This window comes from Monodon monoceros, unplaced genomic scaffold, assembly GCF_005190385.1.
Source record: "Monodon monoceros isolate NGI ecotype Baffin Bay Population unplaced genomic scaffold, NGI_Narwhal_1 Super_Scaffold_21, whole genome shotgun sequence".
Classification (NCBI taxonomy): domain Eukaryota; kingdom Metazoa; phylum Chordata; class Mammalia; order Artiodactyla; family Monodontidae; genus Monodon; species Monodon monoceros.
Genome location: NW_021703778.1, coordinates 172,783,391 through 172,804,851, shown reverse-complemented (window position 1 = coordinate 172,804,851; position 21,461 = coordinate 172,783,391). Strand labels below are relative to the sequence as shown.

Genomic DNA, 21,461 nt, shown 5'->3' with positions numbered 1-21,461 from the left:
GTATGCTGAAAACAACAAAATGCTGATTAAACAAATCAAAGACGACCCAAATAAAGGGAGACACACTATGTTCAGGGATACGCAGCTTCATCAGAGCAAATATATCAATTCTCCACAAACTGATGTACAGGTTAACACAATTCCTAGCAAAATCACAGGAGGCATTTTTGTGTGTGAATATAGACAAGATTATTCTAAAGTCTATATGGAAAGGCAAAGTCGAATAGCTAAAACAATTCTGAAAATGAAGAATAAAGTGGGAGGAATCCATCTGTTTCGTGATAAGTCTTACTATACAGTGATCAAGACAATGTGGTATTGGTAGAGAGAAAAACACACAGCTAATAGAACGTAATGAAGAATCAGAAATACACCCAGAAAAGTACACCCAAGCGATGTTTCACAAAGGCACAGAAGCCTTCAATGGGAGGAGAACAGTGGTGCAGGAACAGCTGGGCATCCATAAGCAAACCTCCCACCATCTACAAAAGTTAATTCAAATGGATCACAGATACAAATGCAAAACATATCTACGAAATGTCTAGAAGAAAACACAGGAGCAAAATCTTTGCAACCTAGGGCTAGGTGAAGAGTTTTTCACATGACACCAGAGGCATGATGCATAAAATGAGAAACTGATAAATTAGACCACACCAAAATTTAAAACTTTTTGTCTATGAAATACCCTGTTAAGAGGATTAAAAGACAAAATATAGACTGGGTGAAATATTTGGAAACCACCTATCTAATAAAGGACTATATCTAGTATATATAATATAAAGAACTCCCAAAACTCTCCCAAAACTCAACAATAAAAATACAAACAATCCAGTTAGAAAATGGGCCAAAGACTTGAACAGACATTTCACTGAAGAGATACAGAAGACAAATAAGCATAAGAAAAGACATTTAACCTCATTAGCATTAAGGAAATGCAAATTAGAATTGCAATGAGATATTATTATGTACCTTTTAGAATGGCTAAAATAAAAAATAGTGGTATACCAAATGCTGGCAAGGATGTGAAAAAAACAGATCTCACACATTGCTGGTACAACTGTAAAATGGTACAGCCACCATGGAGATAGTTTGGGGCAGTTTCTTATAAAAGTAAACATATACTTACCATACCACCCAGTAATTGTACTCCTGGGCTTTTATCCCAGAGAAATGCAATTTTATGTCCACACAAAAACTTGTACATCAATATTCACAGTAGCTTTATTTGTAATCGCCAAGAACTACAAACAGCTCAAATGCCCCTCAACAGGTGAATGGTACTGTTGACCTTAAAAATAAAATAGTAATTGGGACTTCCCTGGTGGTCCAGTGGTTAAGACTCCACGCTCCCAATGCAGGGGGCCTGGGTTCGATCCCTGGTCAGGGAACTAGATCCTGTGTGCCACAACTAAAAGATCCCAAGTGCCGCAACTAAAAGATCCCAAGTGCCGCAACTAAAAGATGCCGAGTACCGCAACTAAGACCTGGTGCAGCCAAATAAATAAATATTCAAAATAAATAAATAAAAACAGTAATTTTACCAGCAAAATGGGTTTATTCAGAAATAGCAGAGAACTGCAATTTGGGACAAGCAAGCTATGGCAAAAACCATAGGCAAGTCCCATATAAAGAAGAGGAACATTATTTTATAGAGAAAAAGGAGGAAGCTGGGAGGGGTTATTTTGAACACAAGTCCACTGGAGAAAAGTGAGAGTTCAGGGTGGGGACGGTTTCTCACTGGCCGAGTTGCTGGGGCAGATGACTTCTTGTGGGAGATGCAAGGCACAGTTTTTCCTGTTGGGGCCTATAACTGATGCTTCTTTCCTGTTGCTGGTTCTTGTTGGCATCTGAAGTTGACAATTCTTCCTATAATTGAGCTCCAGTGGTACTTCAGGTGCTACCGCACAAGAGCGCCCCCTTCTGACCTCCCCCTCCATTTTAGAGAGGTTTCCCTTTACTAATTTTCAAAATACAATGGAATATTATTCAGCAATAAAAAGGAAACTTTTGACACATGCAGCAACTTGGATGGAGCGTAAGGACACTACACTTCACTACGAGTGAAGAAAGCCAATCTTAAAAGGTTATATGCGGTATGATTCCACCTAAATAATGTCCTTGAAAGGCCACAGCTATGGCTATGAAGAAGGGGTTCGAGGTCGGCAGAGAGTGGCAGGGGACAGTGTGGCTAGAGATGCAGCACCAGGCAGCTCCTTCAAGGCAGCTGGAACAGTTCTGTGTCCTGACCGTGGCGGTGGCTACACATGGGATCAACTGGAGAGAGGCCTGCACAGTGTGAACCTGGGCAACTGACTAGGGTGCGCGGTCCAGCCCTGTGCTGACATCAGCTGCCTGGGCTGACGCTGCTCTGAGGTAGGAGGTGTCACCACTAACAAGCTGAGATGCTGGGGCCAGGGTTCAAGGGACTCTATGTACTATTTTTTGCAACTTCCTGTATGGGAAAAATTTTCTAATCACAGAAATTTTGAACATACAAAAAGACAAAGGATACAATTCCTATAATCTCAAGACTGACCCCAAAATAATCACTTTAAACATTTTTGTATATCTATTGGGTTGGCTTTTTTCCATTACACCTTATGGCAAAAACCAAACGAACTTTTTGGCCAACAATATTTCTAATCACTTCTTCTAAGCATAGTTTTATGTTCTGGGTTTTTTTTGGCGGGGGTGGGGGTTGAGATGATTATAACAATACATAAGCTTTTCCCAAGGTGATGAGAAGCTCTCTATGACCATATTTCAGTGACTCCTTAATCATTCTCTTTTTTTAAAATTAATTAATTAATTAATTTTTGGGCTGTGTTGGGTCTTCATTGCTGCACATGGGCTTTAGTTGCGGCGAGTGCGGGCTACTCTTCGTTGCGGTGCGTGGGTTTCTCATTGCGGTGTCTTCTCTTGTTGCGAAGCATGGGCTCTAGGCGTGCGGGCTTCAGTAGTTGTGGCACGCGGGCTCAGTAGTTGTGGCTCACGGGCTCTAGAGCGCAGGCTCAGTAGTTGTGGCGCATGAGTTTAGTTGCTCCACGGCCTGTGGGATCAGGGCTCAAACCCATGTCCCTTGCACTGGCAGGCGGATTCTTAACCACTGCGCCACCAGGGAAGTCCCTTAATCATTCTCTCTTAATCCCTCTCCAGGCAAGTCATTTCAAGAGAGGTAACACGACAACATGGTTAAAGTTGCAGGCTGTAGCCGTACGTCTGGGTCCTAGTCTCGGTCCCAGCACTTCCCAGGGTAACCCGAGCAGGCTACTCCTTCTGTGTGTCGGCTGCATCACTGAGAAGTCGGGGTGTTAACAGGCGCGCTACCTCACTGGGGGAATGAGGGGTAAATGCGTAAGTACACGGAAAACACTTAGACTCGTGCCTGGCCTGTGGCGAGCATTCAGTAAATGTGGCCTCTATTCTGTTTTTTGATGTGGTAGCTTTATGACCCAACCCAACAGGTATTCTTGGAGCAGTCCTTCAGCTGTCCTCCCTGAAGGCTCTCTCATAAAGCACAAGCTACGTCTCAGTCCATGGCGAGAAGGCTGTGCCCTGGGGCCACTCCCCGCAGGCAACTGCACGGCCACTGTGGCCAAAGCCCCCCCCACCCCCCGACATCCTGGCCCCGACAAACGACTCCACACCCTCGTCTCCCCAGCAATACACCGTGTGCACTCGCAGAAAAGGCTGCCCCTCCGTGGAGCCGGCTCAGCTCAGGAAAGATCATCCTGGAAGGAGGACAACTTGGAGAGAAGTCACAGGAAGGACTAGCAGCAATTAGCAAGGGACCCGCACGGCTTCCGTAACTAGTCACTGTGAAAGATGACAGGACTCTCATCCAGTATGTGCAAAGGCTCTTACCTACTTCAATGGACACGAGGAGGATCGTGGATTTGAACAGAGAGCCTGACAGTATGAAATGCTGTTGCTTAGAACTTAAAACCAGTTCCAATAAAGGAAATCTCTGAGTAAGACTAAAGGTACAAAAAGCAAAAAATTCAAGAAGACACCCGAATGCGCCACCAACTCCTATTATTGTGCTGGAACACAAATGCCTTACCTTTTCTCTGATCACAACTGGTTTTAGAGGCCCAACTCAATCGCAGGCTCTGGTAATTCGTATCTTCATCACAAACCAGAGTTCTAGTCAAACAAAAATCTATAACTGTCATTTAAAAAAGAGAATGTAAATACCAGGCTAGCAAAAAATAACTGTGTAACAATCACAATGCATAGCGATAAGACAATTTATGAAACACACAGCCTTTACAATTAGTGTACACACAGAAGCCTCTGGAAATGCACCGGCCATTCCCGACTGCCTAGGACGGGGAGGCCGGGGTCCCATTCTTTCTTCTAAGTCCTGGGAGTCTGGGCAGAAAGAACATATGCCCTGTAAGAGCCCACACGTCATAATACGAGCCTACGCGGGCTGCGCAGGAGCACAGGTAAAGTGGGGGACTGCCAGGTCCCAATCCCGTGTGCGCACTGGTGGGGTGGGGGTCGGGGGGGACAGCCGCTCTCAGCATCTCTGTGCTGCAGTGTCGCGCTCCCAGCCCCTGGAAGGAGAGCAGGCAGCTGGCGGGGCGGTGCTGGCTCCTGTCCCGGCCCGCCTCGGCCTCGGCCTGCTCCTCAGCGCCGCTTCCCTCCTCAGCAACCTCCTGCTCACTGACTGCGCTACCACCACCAGCCCTCCTTGCTGGCTCCCCAGGGCTCTTGAACACTCCTCCCGCCATAGCGTTTGGGGATCTCCATTCCCATAAAAACGGTGCTGGCAACGCCAAGGCCCTCGGTTTCGAGACCCTATCTCCCACCTGTCTCAGCATCTCCTTCCCACCACCCTACCTGACTCCCCCTCAATCTCAATCGCAAACATCTTTCCCTGGCACCAGACCGCTTTCCTCCCCTCCCCCCCCCCCCACCCCCGTCCTGTAACCCTACCCTTAATCCCTACAAACGGACCTGCCATCTGTGCACGTCAGGGCCTGCTGCTAACTGTCCCCGCCCCTCCGCCTAATGACCTTCCTTCCCTCCTGACCAAGCCACGGGCTCCCAGCCCCCACTGTGACCACTCCACACATCTGCCTTGACCCCTGGCCTCCTGTCACCCTGCTCTGCTCAGCTGACTTGACCCCAGACCTGCTGATCACAGCTCTCCACCTACACCGCGCAGCCCAAGTGGCGGGAGAGGGAAGAAGAGAAACAAAACGGGCTGTAGGCTGACGGTGCCCTTTAAGCTCCCGGTCGCCAGCGGCCCTCGGGACTCAGGCTGCCCCGTCCATCCAGCCTCCTCACACCTCCGGCACTTCCTGTTCTGATCGCTTTCAGCTGAGGCCTGGCCTCTGGCTCACGGGGAACGCAGAGGCCATCAGAGGACCCTGCACCCCCTCAGCAGCACCCCTCCGCCCACATCGGCCTCCTCCCCAGGATGGGAGCCAAGCCGCCCACCAGGTGCCTCGCCCCACCCCCACGGCCGGCTCCCACGCGTCCTCTGCACCTCTGGGCCCCGCACCGCCTGGCACACACGTTCTCCCGGCCCGCCAGCGCTCCGGCCGCTGCCCCGGCTCTCCGCCCGCCCGTCACAAACACCACCTCAGGGGCGCCGTCTGGCTTCACGACCCCCAGTGCCTCGGCGCCGACCCTCCGTGACCCCTCCAAGCCGGCCGCGCCTCCACAGGCTCCCCCCCTTGAACCGCCCGCTCATGCTCCCTGGGCAGCATGGAGCCCTCGCCCTAACCTCCTCAAGGCCGCCACCAGGACATCCGCCGCCGTCTCAACAGCCCGGGCCAGTCTCCGCTGACTCCCGGGGATGGGGCGCATGGTGGGGAGTCACCACGAGCCATGAAACCGCTGCACCCGACCCCTCAGCAAGTCAAATCCTCGCAGGCTCCGCCCAGGAATGGCCGCCTCCGCCTCTGGCCCCCGGGCTCCCCTCCTAAGGCACCCGACGCCCACCGGCCCTCTCCTCGGCCTCATCTCCGTCTCCCCCACCATGTCCCCCACAGGCTGTCGAGCGGACCTGACGTGCCGTCGTTCCTCCCTCACAAGTCGCTGACGTCCCCGGCTCCCTCGGGAAAAGCTGGAGTCTCCGATGCCCTGGTGGCCTCCACGCCTGGTGCCCTGGTGCCCGTGACCCCCCTGACCTCGCCCCGTCCAGCTCGCCCGGCCTCCCGGCTGTCCTGCGCTCCTTCAGGGACTTGGCGCCTCCTGTCCCTTCTACAGAAACGCCCTTCCCGCAGATGCCCCCACTGGCCGCTGCCCCCGCAGCTCCGGCTGCCCCTCCCTGACCCCTGCCCCGCTCCTCCACCTCTTCCTCTGGACATGCGGCAGTCTACCTGGCGGCACGTGGCTGTTTGTCTAACTGATTGCCTGCGTGTCAACACCCGCCCCCCATGTGTCAGGAGAACGGAGCCTCGCCTGTTTGTGCACTGTCCCCGCAGCACCTGGACGGCCGCTGGCCCAGACGGAGGGCTGCTGTGGCGCCGGCTGACCTGTCCTAGCCACACTGGCCACCTTGCTGCTCCTCGCAGCTGCTCCCCACGCTGTCCCGCCTCTTTCCACGCTCACTCCTCACCCAAGTCACGCCTTCCTCAGCTATCACGTCCTCACAGAGGTGTTCCCACATCGCCCCATCTAAAAGGTCATTTACCCAATTAACTGTAATCGCTTTCTCTGATTTATTTCCCTACATAACATCTACCTCGACCTGAAATTGCACCTATTTTTTCCCCTGCTAACTGCCTGGCTCTCCCACCAGAAGACAACACGCCTCACTCGCCCCGTACACCTGCCCACAACCGAGAACAGCGCCCAGCAAGCGTCAGGCTCCCGAACATGAATTAACGCAACCTCACAGCGTCATCAAGGACACACACGTGGGAGACCAGACTATGAGTGGCCTCACCCCACGCTGACGTGGTGTCTTTCTCAACGACCTGCAGCAACAGGGCGGGCTCGGGCCCCTCCCTCCAGTCACTATGTCCAGCAGGGGCAGCCCCAAAGCTCTCCTACTGCCCACAGCACCCCGGGGACGCCCCCGATCGCTTCCTGTGTGTGTTAGTAGCTGCGCCGCAGAGGCTGCCCGGCTGAACAGACACGTGAGCTCAGAGGAGGGCGGGGGAGAGAGACGTATAGGAGGAACTTCGGAACCCACTTTCCTACATTCTCTCCTCCAGAACAGGGGAAGAGACGGCGAAGCACAACTCCTGAGGGGGACACAGGCTACAAATACTATGGTTTACTTTGTGAGGAGAACAGCAGGATCTCACCATATTTGACGTCTGGAACCGTGACAGAACTCTCCGCAATGTTGGTAGACAGAATGACCTATCAAACATCAAAAAAAGAATCTGACATGCTCACTATATACAGGAAATCATTAGGTACTGGGCTCAAATTTTGAAATTAGCCATTTTTTCTATTTTATACAGAAGTCACAGTTAGTCAAGGGTCCTGGGGGCGGGGCACGAGGAGGAGTCAGTGCAGCGCGGGCTCAGCAGCCAAACCTGCTCTGAATCCCAGCTCTGCCCTACCCCAGCGTTGGACCCTGGACTACTTAACCTCAGTTTTCTCATCTATAGAATGGAGATAACAATAATATCTTCCCTATTACTTGAGTTAATAAACGTGAAATGCTTAGAACTGCTCCAGGCGTGAACCAAGTGCTCAATAAATATTAGCTATTACCTGTAGCACCAGCATCCAATCATTGGACACCTACTTCGTGTCAGGCACTGCAGCACTACCACAATTTAAGTACGGACATATATTATTATAATTAACCTTCCTAACAGCTCTGCAAGGTAAGTGTTATCGACTCTACTTTCCAACAGTAAAATTAAGTCTGAGAAGCGATGTGCTCAGAGGCACACACCTACAGGGGACAGAGACCCATGTCATCTGTCCAACTCCCCACGCATACTCTTAACCCCTACACCTCAATGTTAAGGTACAGCCTTTTCCTGGTGGAATCATTCCACAGGTCCAGTGGAAGCCCCTGATGTACAGAAAACCAGGCCCATGCAACACAGAAGGTTCATAAAAGCAGCAGGCAAGAAACAGGGCAAAGACAGCTCTCCCTGACCTCAGATATGATAGCTTCAGGGGGTCTTGGAATTACCCAGGGGCACAGAGCACAACCAGGCTAAAGTTCCCAGGAAGGTCTGTAGTACATAAGAGCCCTGAGTTGCCATGCAAGGTCTAGGCTGCCCCTAGAGATGCAGAACCTTCTCACTGGAATCAAGGGGACTGGGCTGCATGTCTGGAGTCCCTGATGATCTCAAGCAGCATTAGAAGGGTTGTGATAAGACAATCCCATCATTCACACATAAAAAAGAAAATTAAAGAAATACTCTTAAACCAGGACTAAGAATGTGGGTTCTAACCAAAACCTCCAGCGCAGTGCCAGGGACAAGAGAACAGTCCCACAGTTTGAGAACTGCTGGGGTAAGAGGCACTGAAATCCACTAGAAACAAGGTCCTGAGACTGAGGAAATAAAAAACCTTAGCAAACTGACTTATAAAATACAGACAAAATGAAATAACATACTTGGCTCATCAGGCAAGTGCTTGTTTAGGTGACTAACCACCAGCTACAGAACATATCGTACAAACAGCTGGAATGTCAGCACTTCTCATTAGCAGAGTCTCTAAGGAAAATGTACCTAAGTGCTCAGAACTGGTCTCCCAGCTGTCCTACCTTTCTGTACCCAGGCACTGGACTTAAAAACACATTATTCTGTTCTTCCAAAGTCACACTTGAATGAAGTGGATAGACCTGTAACCTAAGAAAGAAGTAAATGAAATAAAATATCCATAAAGACTAGATATATATGAAAATGAATAACTACTCATTGAGATCATTAAAATTATTTAAGCTAGAAACAATACAATGCTTTACAAGTAAAAATACAACAGTATCATTTTAAACACACCTTTTATGAACCATGTTTGTGAGAAGTTCATGCATATAGTTTATTTCACCCAGACCTAGGGAAGAAAAAAAGTGGAGGGGGAAGAAAAGATTTGTATTTATTTCTAGAAAACAACCTTTAAATTAAGATGACATCTTTTATAAATACGGCTCTACCAATTCATTTTATCTGACTTTTTTATCCTCTTCACCTAAATATATCAAAATTACAAGTGAAAAATGCATAATGACACTGACTACCACTAACTCAAAAATATGAGAAAAACCATATTCTTTCTATGTTTTCCTTTCCACAGCAATGGCCTGTGAGTGCTGGCCATAGGAGATGAGTAATTTTACATTCCTCTCTTCCCGCCACTGGTTTTCCAAATGTCCTACTTTGATTATGCAAAATTTTACAACCAAAAATTAATATTTAAAAAGTCTTCGTCACAGAGATGTTTTAAATTTTTTTCATAAGGTTCATATTTGTAAATAAAGCATGATTGCAGATATAATTAGTTAAGATGAGGTCACAGTGGAGAAAAATAGGCCTTTATTCCAATAGGACTGGTGTCCTCATAAGAAGACACCTGCACAGAAAACGCCACGTAACGATCAAGGCAGAGATAGAAGTATTGCAGCCACAAGCCAAGGAGGGCCAAAGACTGACGGCCAAGAGAAGCTGGGAAGAGTCAAGGAAGGATTCTACCCAGAGCCTCAGAGGGAGCAGGGCCCTGCTGACACCTTGATTTTGAACTTCTAGTCTCCAGCAGAGTGAAAGAATAAACTTCTCTTGTTCTAAGCTTTCTGGTTTATAGCACTTTGTTACAGTAGCCCTAAAAAAACTAACACAGAACCATTCCCCAAAGATCAATTAATGAAATAAATGTACTGTCAAATGAACTCACATAAACACATAAAAGAGAAACAACAAACTAAACTGTAAAATATCATTTATACATATTTTATTCAGGCAATGTTTAGCAGTTAGAAAGCATTTATTTCACATCAGGTGTTCTTAAGATAGTACTGCCCTGACTCTACTTTGGTCATTTCTTCCTTGATACAATAGTATGCACACAGCAATCACTGACAAATATTTACTGGGACAAATGCAACTCCATACCACTGTCAGCTAATGCTTGTTTCCTGGATATAAAGCTAATCCGTATCAACCTAAGCAAAACATGATCAAAGTTCTAAACTCCCATGCTGCATTCCAAAGTAAAATGTTACTTTATTCATGCTTTTTGTTCTCCACCACAAGTAGCACAAATACTCATATGTTCTACATATTACGTTGCAACAGCAAAGAATACATGAATTATTGTCATAAGGTTTCCTCAGCTATACCACTTGATTAAAAAATCAAAATCATCATTTTGAAAAAGTACAATTTAACAAAAATTAATCTTTAAGTATCTTAAGAGATTATTTTGTCAAATACTGAAGAAAAAGGAACTCAAGGGCTACCCTGATGATTTTCATGGTATTACAATAATGATATTGTTATTAAATAAGCTTTAAATACAGATAGATGACAATTACTTCACATTTATAACCATATGTATGAAATAGCAAATTTAACATAGCCAATTTTTTCTGAAGGGGGTCAGACTGCCCTCAAAAAGTTAAACTGTTCATTATCAACGTTTTTAGCAACACAAAGGTTATAGTAAGAAGTCAAACCGAAAATCACATTTATTCACATTCCCAGAGTCTAAAAAGAATAAACCCGCACTACAAATACTATTTTTCACAATACGTGCGAGACACAAACTAGTCTCCACCCAGCGCAGATTCTAGATCACGGAAGAATGACACTCACCTGGCAAAAACACCAACACACTGCTCCGCTCTGACACAAATGGGGTGCCCGACCACGTCTTGGTCCTGTTAAAATGTGAAGTGCACAAGTATTAATCAAGGCTAAGTAGCCACTGTTTTTCCAGAATCCTCATATTATGGCTTCTGACCCTGAAAGGTTCTTACATCTAGGCCATCGAGTATAATTTTCCTTCTTTTACATAAGAAAACACAGAGGCCCCAGGACGTGAGACACTGTCCAAAGCCTCAGGATCACCCAAGGGACCCCAAGCCTCTTGACTTTCTCCCATAAAAACTCACTATCCGAAAAAGTCTTCTTTGAAATTCAGTGACTGTAATCCAGAACCTCAAAATACAAACATTTAGAAAAACTACTACAAACAAAACTTCAACTCCAAGGAATCCAAACTATTATTAGAAAGCATGTTTATAGACCAAGATCTCAAACTGTCCTCTCGCCTCCCTGCTGTTAGCAACATATTTAAGTTGTGCGAAGTCAGAACTTTCATTCCTCCACAAACCCTTGAGCCCCTCCCCTGTGCCAGGCCCTCCTCCCTCAGGCAGGCACAGCAGAAAGACAGACAAGGTCCCCACTCTTTGGAGCTTACATTCTAGCTAGAGAGACAGACAAGAAACAAGGAAATCAGCCCCTTCAGTTCAGCAGTAAGACCGTGACAAGAACAAAGAGGGGACAAAGAGCCACGGAGTTGCAGTTACTAGTTTACCCCTCTCACCCCCTCCTCTTTCTTTGCAGTTACTGTTCCCAGGCACAGCATGGATTGTTGTTTCTTGACTGTTCCAAGAAAAAAATAAAGATTAGAGTTGAAATCAATGAAATACAAAAAGAAAAACAACAGAAAAACAAAAACCTAGCTCTTTGAAAAGATCAACAAATTGACAAATCTACCTAGTTGGACCAAAAGAAAAAAAGCGAGTCCATATACTACAATGAGAAATGAAAGAGAAGACATTACTACTAGTCCTAAAAAGACACAAACTACTGAAACTGACCCAAGAAAAAACAATCTGAATAGATCTATAACAAACAACAAGATTGAATTAGTAATTTTAAAACTACCCATAAAGAAAGCCCAGACCCCAATGGCTTCACAGCTGAATTCAAAAAAACATTCAAAGAAGTAATACCAATTCTTCACAAACTCTTCCAAAAAAACAGAACATTTCCCAACTCATTTTATGAGGCCAGTATTACCCTGATACCAAAACCAGACAGACATAAGAAAACTACAGACCAATACCTTAAGAATATGAATGTAAAAATCCTCAACAAAATACTAAGTAAACCAAATCCAGCAACATATAAAAAGAAGCATACACCATGACCAAGTGGGATTTATCCGAGGGATGCAAAGTTGATTTAACATCTAAAAAATCAACAAAGACAAAAATCACATGATTATCTCAATAGACAAAAATCATCTAATAAAATCTAACACGCTTTCATTTAAAAAACACTCAGCAGGACTTCCCTGGTGGCACAGTGGTTAAGAATCCGCCTGTCAATGCAGGGGACACGGGTTTGAGCCCTGGTCCAGGAAGACCCCACATGCTGCAGAGGAACTAAGCCTGTGTGCCACAACTACTGAGCCTGGACTCTAGAGCCCATGAGCCACAACTACTGAAGCCTGCGCACCCAGAGCCCATGCTCCACAACAAGAAAAGCTACCACAATGAGAAGCCCGCGCACTGCAACAAAGAATAGCCCCCACTCGCTGCAACTAGAGAGAGCCCATGCACAGTAACAAAGACCCAACGCAGCCAAAAATAAATAAATAAAGTAATTAATTAATTAAAAAAAAAGAACACTCAACAAACTAGAAATAGAAGTGAACTTTCTCAACCTGATGAAGGTCATCTACAAAAAGCCCTCAGCAAACATAATAACCTAACAGAGAAAGATGGATGTTTTCCCCCTATGATCAGTAACAAGACAAGGGCATCCACACTTGACACTTCTTTTCAACAATGTACTGGAGGTTCTAGCCAGGGCAGTTAGGCAAGAAAAAGAAATACAAGGCATCCAGATTGGAAAAGAAGAAATAAAACTATCTTTATTCAATAGATGACATGATCTTATATACAGAAACCCTAAGGAATCCTCCTAGAACTAATAAATGAGTTCAACAAAGTTGCAGAATATAAGATCAATAAACAAAAATCAATTGTTGGGGACCTTCAAGATGGCAGAGGAGTAAGACATGCAGATCACCTTCCTTCCACATCAAAAATACATCTACATGTGGAACAACTCTTACAGAATACCTACTGAACCCTGGCAGAAGACCTCAGTCTTCCCAAAAGGCAAGAAAATCCCCATGTACCTGGGTAGGGCAAAAGAAAAAAGAAAAAACGAGACAGAAGAAACAATAGGGACAGGACCTGCACCTCTAGGAGGGAGCTGTGAAGAAGGAAAAGTTTCCACACGCTAGGAAGACGCCTCACTGGCGGAGACGGGGAGTGGCGGGGGAAGCTTCGGAGCCATGGAGAAGAGCGCAGCAACAGGGTGCAGAGGGCAAACAGGAGAGATCCCTGCACAGAGGATCCGTGCCGACCAGCACTCAGCAGCCCGAGAGCCTTGTCTGCTCACCCGCCCAGGGGCAGATGGGGGCTGGGAGATGAGGCTCGAGCTTCGGAGGTCAGATCCCAGGGAGAGGACTGGGGTTGGCTGCGTGAACACAGCCTGAGAGGGCTAGTGTATCACAGCTAGCCAGGAGGGAGTCTGCGAAAAAGTCTGGACCTGCCTAAGAGGCAAGAGACCACTGTTTCGGGGTGTGCAAGACAGGGGATTCCTTCCCTGTCTACCCACAGAAGGCAGAGCACTGCCTAAGCAAGCTCCAGAGATGGGCATGAGCTGCGGCTATCAGCTTGGACCCCAGAAACGGGCATGAAACGCTAACGCTGCTGCTGCTGCCACCAAAAAACCAGTGTGAAAAGCGCAGGTCACTATCCACCCCCCAACCCCCTGCCCCGGGAGTCTATGCAGCCCGTCACTGCCAGGGTCCCGTGATCCAGGGACAACTTCCCCGGGAGAACACACAGCACGCCCCAGGCTGTTGCCACATCACAGCCGCCTCTGCCGCTGCAGGCTCGCCCTGCGTTATAATTATGACTACCTTACCCCTCACTTCCCCCTGGCCTGAGTGAGCAACAGTCCCCTAATGAGCCGCTGCTTTAACCCCCTCCTGTCTGGGCGGGAACAGATGCCTGAGGGCAACCTACATGCAGAGGAGGGGCCAAAACCAAAGCTGAACCCCAGGAGCTGTTCGAAGGAAGAAGAGAAAGGGAAATCTCTCCCAGCAGCCTCAGGAGCAGTGGATTAAATCCCCACAATCAACTTGATGTACCTGCATCTGCGGAATACCTGAATAGACAACGAATCGTCCCAAAACTGAGGCAGTGGACTTGGGAGAAACTGTAGACTTGGGGTTTGTTCTCTGCGACTGATTTGTTTCTGATTTTCATGTTGATCTTAGTTTAGTTTTTAGCACTTGTTATCATTGGTGGGTTTGTTTACTGGTTTGGTTGCTCTCTTTTTTTTTCTTTGTTTTATTATTTTTTTATTTTAATAATTTTTAAACTTTTTTTCTTTCCTTTTTTCTCCCTTTTCGTCTGAACCATGTGGCTGACAGGGTCTTGGTACTCTGGCCTGATGTCAGGCCCGAGCCTCTGAGGTGGAAGAGCCGAGTTCAGGACACTGGACCACCAGAGACCTCCCAGCCCCAGGTAATGTCAATTGGCGAGGGCTCTCCCAGAGATCTCCACCTCAACGCTAAGACCCAGCTCCACCCAACGGCCAGCAAGCTCCAGTGCTGGACACCCCATGCCAAACAACTAGCAAGACAGGAATACAACCCCACCCATTAGCAGAGAGGCTGCCTAAAATCATACTAAGTTCACATACCCCCGCCCCCCAAAACACCACCGGATGCAGCCCTGCCCACGAGGAAGACAAGATCCAGCCTCATCCACCAGAACACAGGCGCTAGTCCCCTCCACCAGGAAGCCTACATAACCCACTGAACCAACCTCACCCACTGGGGGTAGTCACCAAAAACAATGGGAACTACGAACCTGCAGCCTGCAAAAAGGAGACCCCAAACACAGTAAGGTAAGCAAAATGAGAAGACAGAAAAACACACAGCAGATGAATGAGCAAGAAAAAAACCCACCTGACCAAACAAATGAAAAGGAAATAGGCACTCTACCTGAAAAAGAATTCAGAGTAGTGACAGTAAAGATGATCCAAAATCTTGAAAACAGGATGGAGAAAATACAAGAAACGTTTAGCAAGGATACAGAAGAATTAAAGAGCAAACAATAATGAACAACAAAATAAGTGAAATTAAAAATTCTCTAGAAGGAATCAATAGCAGAATAACTGAGGCAGAAGAATGGGTAAGTGACTTGGAAGATGAAACAGTGGAAATAAGTACCGCAGAGCAGAATAAAGAAAAGAGAAGGAAAAGAATTGAGGACAGTCTGAGAGACCTCTGGGACAACATTAAACACAACAACGTTCGAATTACAGGGGTCCCAGAAGAAGAAGACAAAAAGAAAGGGTCTATGAAAATATTTGAAAAGATTATAGCTGAAAACTTCCCTAAATAGGAAAGGGAACAGTCAATCAAGTCCAGGAAGCACAGAATCCCATACAGGATAAATCCAAGGAGAAACACAACAAGACACATATTAATCAAACTATCAAAATTAAATACAAAGAAAAAATATTAAAAGCAGCAAGGGAAAAGCAACAAATAACATACAAGGGAATTCCCATAAGGTTAACAGCTGATCTTTCAGCAGAAACTCTGCAAGCCAGAAGGGACTGGCAGGACATATTTAAAGTGATGAAAGGGAAAAACCTACAACCAAGATTACTCTACCCAGCAAGGATCTCATTCAGATTCGATGGAGAAATTACAACCTTTACAGACAAGCAAAAGTTAAGAGAATTCAGCACCACCAAACCAGCTTTACAACAAATGCTAAAGGAACTTCTCTAGGCACGAAACACAAGAGAAGGAAAAGACCTAAAACAACAAACCCAAAACAATTAAGAAAATGGTAATAGGAACATACATATCGATAATTACCTTAAATGTAAATGGATTAAATGCTCCAACCAAAAGACACAGACTGGCTGAATGCATACAAAAATAAGACCTGTACATATGCTGCCTACAAGAGACCCACATCAGACCTAGGGACACATACAGACTGAAAGTGAGGGGATGGAAAAAGATATTCCATGCAAATGGAAATCAAAAGAAAGCTGGAGTAGCAATTCTCATATCAGACAAAATAGACTTTATTTTTATTTTTGTGGTACACGGGCCTCTCACTGTTGTGGCCTCGCCCGTCGCGGAGCATAGGCTCCGGACGCGCAGGCTCAGCGGCCATGGCTCATGGACCTAGCCGCTCTGTGGCATGTGGGATCCTCCCGGACTGGGGCACAAACCCATGTCCCCTGCATCGGCAGGCAGACTCTCAACCACTGCGCCACCAGGGAAGCCCCAGACAAAATAGATTTTAAAATAAAGACTATTACAAGAGACAAAGAAGGATACTACATAATGATCAAGGGATCAATCCAAGAAGAAGATATAACAATTGTAAATATTTATGCACCCAACATAGGAGCATCTCAATACATAAGGCAAATGCTAAGAGCCATAAAAGGGGAAATCAACAGTAACACCGTAACAGTATGGGACTTTAACACCCCTCTTTCACCAAAGGACAGATCATACAAAATGAAAATGAATAAGGAAATACAAGCTTTAAATGACACATTAGACAAGATGGACTTAATTGATATTTATAGGACATTCCATCCCAAAACAACAGAATACACTTTCTTCTCAAGTGCTCATTGAACATTCTCCAGGATAGATCATACCTTGGGTCACAAATCAAGCTTTGGTAAATTTAAGAAAATGGAAATCATATCAAGTATCTTTTCTGACCACAATGCTATGAGACTAGATATCAATTACAGGAAAAAACTATAAAAAATACAAACACATGGAGGCTGAATACGTTACTAAATTACCAAGAGATCACTGAAGAAGTCAAAGAGGAAATCAAAAACTACCTAGAAACAAATGACAATGAAACCACAACAACCCAAAACCTATGGGATGCAGCAAGAGCAGCTCTAAGAGGGAAGTTTATAGCAATACAATCCTACCTTAAGAAATAGGAAACATCTCAAATAAACAACCTAACCTTACACCTAAAGCAATGAGACAAACAAGAACCAAAAAAACCCAAGTTAGCAGAAGGAAAGAAATCATAAAGATCAGATCAGAAATAAATGAAAAAGAAATGAAGGAAACAATAGCAAAGATCAATAAAACTAAAAGCTGGTTCTTTGACAAGATAAACAAAATTGATAAACCATTAGCCAGACTCATCAAGAAAAAAAAGAGAAGACTCAAATCAATAGAATTAGAAATGAAAAAGGAGAAGTAACAAGTACACTGCAGAAATACAAAGGATCATGATGAGAGATTACTACAAGCACCTATATGCCAATAAAATGGACAACCTAGAAGAAATGGACAAATTCTTAGAAAAGCACAAACTTCTGAGACTGAACCAGGAAGAAATAGAAAATATAAACAGACCAATCACAAGCACTGAAATTGAAACTGTGATTAAAAATTTTCCAACAAACAAAAGCCCAGAACCAGATGGCTTCACAGATGAATTCTATCAAACATTTAGAGAAGAGCTAACACCCATCCTTCTCAAACTCTTCCAAAATAGAGCAGAGGGAGGAACATTCCCAAACTCATTCTATGAGGCCACCATCACCCCGATACCAAAACCAGACAAAGATGTGATTAAAAAAGGAAACTACAGGACAATATCACTGATGAACATAGATGCAAAAATCCTCAACAAAATACTAGCAAACAGAATCCAACAGCACATTAAAAGGATCATACACCATGATCAAGTGGGGTTTATCCCAGGAATGCAAGGATTCTTCAATATACGCAAATCAATGTGATACACCATATTAACAAACTGAAGGAGAAAAACAATATGATCATCTCAATAGATGCAGGAAAAACTTCTGACATAATTTAACATCCATTTATGATAAAAACCCTCCAGAAAGTAGGCATACACGGAACTTACCTCAACATAATAAAGGCCATATATGACAAACCCACAGCCAACATCGTTCTCAATGGTGAAAAACTGAAACCATTTCCTCAAAGATCAGAACAAGACAGGGTGGCCCACTCTCACCACTATTTTTCAAAACAGTTTTGGAAGTTTTAGCCACGGCAGTCACAGAAGAAAAAAGAAATAAAAGGAATCCAAATCGGAAAAGAAGAGGTAAAACTGTCACTGTTTGCAGAGGACACGATACTATACTATACATAGAGAATCCTAAAGATGCTACCAGAAAACTACTAGAGCTCATCAATGAATCTGGTAAAGTTGTAGGATACAAAATTAAGGCACAGAAATCTCCTGCATTCCTATACACTAATGATGAAAAATCTGAAGGCGAAATTAAGGAAACACTCCCATTTACCACTGCAACAGAAAGAGTAAAATACCTAGGAATAAACCTACCTGAGGAGAGAAAAGACCTGTAGGCAGAAAACTATAAGACACTGATAAAAGAAATAAAAGACAATACAAACAGATGGAGAGATATACCATGTTCTTGGATTGGAAGAGTCAACACTGTGAAAATGACTATACTACCCAAAGCAGTCTACAGATTCACTGCAATCCCTATCAATCAACCAATGGTGTTTTTCACAGAACTAGAACAAAAAATTTCACAATTTGTATGGAAACACAAAAGACGCCGAATAGCCAAAGCAATCTTGAGAAAGAAAAATGGAGCTGGAGGAATCAGATTCCCGGACTTCAGACTATACTACAAAGCTAGAGTAATCAAGACAGTATGGAACTGGTACAAAAACAGAAATACAGATCAATGGAACACGATAGAAAGCCCAGAGATAAACCCACACACATACGGTCACCTTATCTTTGATAAAGGAGCCAAGAATATACAATGCAGAAAAGACAGCCTCTTCAATAAGTGGTGCTGGGAAAACTGGACAGCTACATGTAAAAGAATGAAATCAGAACATTCCCTAACACCAGGGCTTCCCTGGTGGCGCAGTGGTTGAGAGTCCACCTGCTGATGCAGGGGACACAGGTTCATGCCCAGGTCCGGGAAGATACCACATGCTGCGGAGCAGCTGGGCCCATGAGCCATGGCTGCTGAGCCTGCGCGTCTGGAGCCTGTGCTCCGCAACGAGAGGGGCCACAACAGTGAGAGGCCCGCGTACCGCAAAAAAAAAAAAAAAAAAGAATAGGGAAATATATACAGAGAGTTGATTAGTGGTTGCTTAGGTGCAGGGGTGACGGGAAAGACAAGGAGCAACAATTAAAGGGTTCAAGGTTTCTTTCTGAGGTGATGAAAATATTCTAAAATTGACTATGGTGATGGCTGCACATATATGTGAATATACCAGAAACTACTGAAATGTACACTTTAAATGTGTGAACTGTACAGTATGTGAATTATATCTCAATAAAGCCATTTTTAAACTAAGGGGAGAAAAAGGAAGGAGAATGGAGGGCTTAGATGGGGACAAGTACAATAAGTTCCTTGTTTGCCACAAAGGTAGCAAGTGGAAGTCGAAGAATATTTTCTTAGGTTAACATATATGACGTCATCTGCAAACAGTACAGTTTTATGACTTCTTTTCCAGTTTGGATGCCTTTTATTTCTTTTTCTTCTCTGACTGATGTGACTAGGACTTCCAAAACTACGTTGAAGGGGCTTCCCTGGTGGCGCAGTGGTTGAGAGTCTGCCTGCCAATGCAGGGGACACAGGTTCATGCCCCGGTCTGGGAGGATCCCACGTGCCACGAAGCGGCTGGGCCCGTGAGCCATGGCCGCTGAGCCTGCGCGTCCAGAGCCTGTGCTCTGCAACGGGAGAGGCCACAGCAGTGAGAGGCCCACGTACCAGAAAAAAAAGAGACAAACTACGTTGAATTAAACTGGTGAGAGTGGGCATCCTTGTCTTGCTCCTGATCTTAGAAGAAATACTTTCAGCTTTTCACCACTGACTATAATGTTATCTGTGAGTTTGTCACATATGGCCCTTCTTATGTTGAGGTAGCTTCCCTCTATGCCCACTTCCTGGAGAGTTTTTATCATAAATGGATGGTGAATATTATCAAAAGCTTTTTCTGCATCTATTGAGATGATCAAATGATCACAGAATAAAAAATTTTTTAATTTGTATGGAAACATAAATGACCCCGAATGGCCAAAGCAATCTTGACAAAGAAAAATGGAGCTGGAGGAATCAGGCTGCCTGGCTTAAGATTATACTACAAAGCCACAGTAATCAAAACAGTATGGTGCTGTCACGAAAACAGAAATATACATCAATGGAACAGGATGGAAAGCCCAGAAACAAACCCACACACCTATGGTCTAGTAATCTATGACAAAGGAGGTAAGAATACACAATGGAGAAAAGACAGTCTTTTCAATAAGTGGAGCTGGGAAAACTGGACAGCTACATATTAAAAAATGAAATTAGAACATTCTCTAACACCATGCACAAAAATAAACTCAAAATGGATTAAAGACCTAAATGTAAAACTGGATACTATAAAACTTCTAGAGGAAAACATAGGCAGAACACTCTTTGACATAAATTGAAGCAATATCTTTTTGGATCCATCTCCTAGAGTAATGGAAATAAAAATAAACAAATGGGACCTAATTAAACTTAAAAGCTTTTGCATAGCAAAGGAAACCATAAATGAAATGAAAAGACAACCTACAGAGTGGGAGAAAATATTTTCAAACAATGCAACCGACAAGGGATTAATTTCCAAAATGAACAAATAGCTCATATAGCTCAATACCAAAAAAACAACCCAATCACAAAATAGGCAGAAGACCTAAAGAGACATATCTCCAGAAGAAATACAGATGGTCAATAGGCATAGGAAAAAACGCTCAACATTGCTAATTATTAGAGAAATGCAAGTCAAAACTACAATGAGGTATCACCTCATTCCGGTTAGAATGGCCATCATCAAAAAGTCTACAAATAACAAATGCTGGAAAGGGTGTGGAGAAAAGCAAACCTTCCTACACTGTTGGTGGGAATGTTAAAATTGATGCAGCCGCTATGGAAAACAGTATGGAGGTGCCTCAGAAAATTAAAAATAGAACTACCATATGATCCAGCAATCCCACTCCTGAGCATGGAGAAAACTATAAGTCGAAAAGATACAATGTACCCCTAAGTTCAGAGCAGCACTGTTTATAATAGCTGAGACATGGAAGCAACCAACATGTCCATGGACAGATGAATGGATAAGAAAGATGTGGTGCATGTACATATACAATGGAATACAACTCAGCCATAAAAAGAATGAAATAATGCCATTTGCAGCAGTATGGATGGACCTAGAGATTATCATACTAAGTGAAGTAAGCCAGACAGAGAAAGACAAATACCATATGATACTGCTTATATGTGGAATCTAAAAAAAAAAAAAAAAAGATATAAGTGAACTTATTCACAAAACAGAAATAGACCCACAGACATAGAAAATAAATTTATGGTTACCAAAGGGGAAAGGTTGGGGGAGGGATAAATAAGGAGTTTGGGATTAACACATAC

At 44.6% G+C, this 21,461-nt stretch overlaps 1 protein-coding gene across 1 annotated transcript in view; it reads right to left on the bottom strand.

The window, feature by feature from the left end:
- The window catches only part of TDRD9 (tudor domain containing 9), an 85,698-nt gene that overhangs the window by 41,579 nt on the left and 22,658 nt on the right, over window positions 1-21,461 (bottom strand). Inside the window, exons 4-8 of the mRNA XM_029239270.1 lie at window positions 10,746-10,810; window positions 8,937-8,991; window positions 8,702-8,786; window positions 7,272-7,329; window positions 4,064-4,168 (exon numbers count right to left, since the gene is read on the bottom strand). Of these exons, the coding sequence (XP_029095103.1) occupies window positions 4,064-4,168; window positions 7,272-7,329; window positions 8,702-8,786; window positions 8,937-8,991; window positions 10,746-10,810 (368 nt within the window). The remainder of the gene's footprint in view (window positions 1-4,063; window positions 4,169-7,271; window positions 7,330-8,701; window positions 8,787-8,936; window positions 8,992-10,745; window positions 10,811-21,461) is intronic.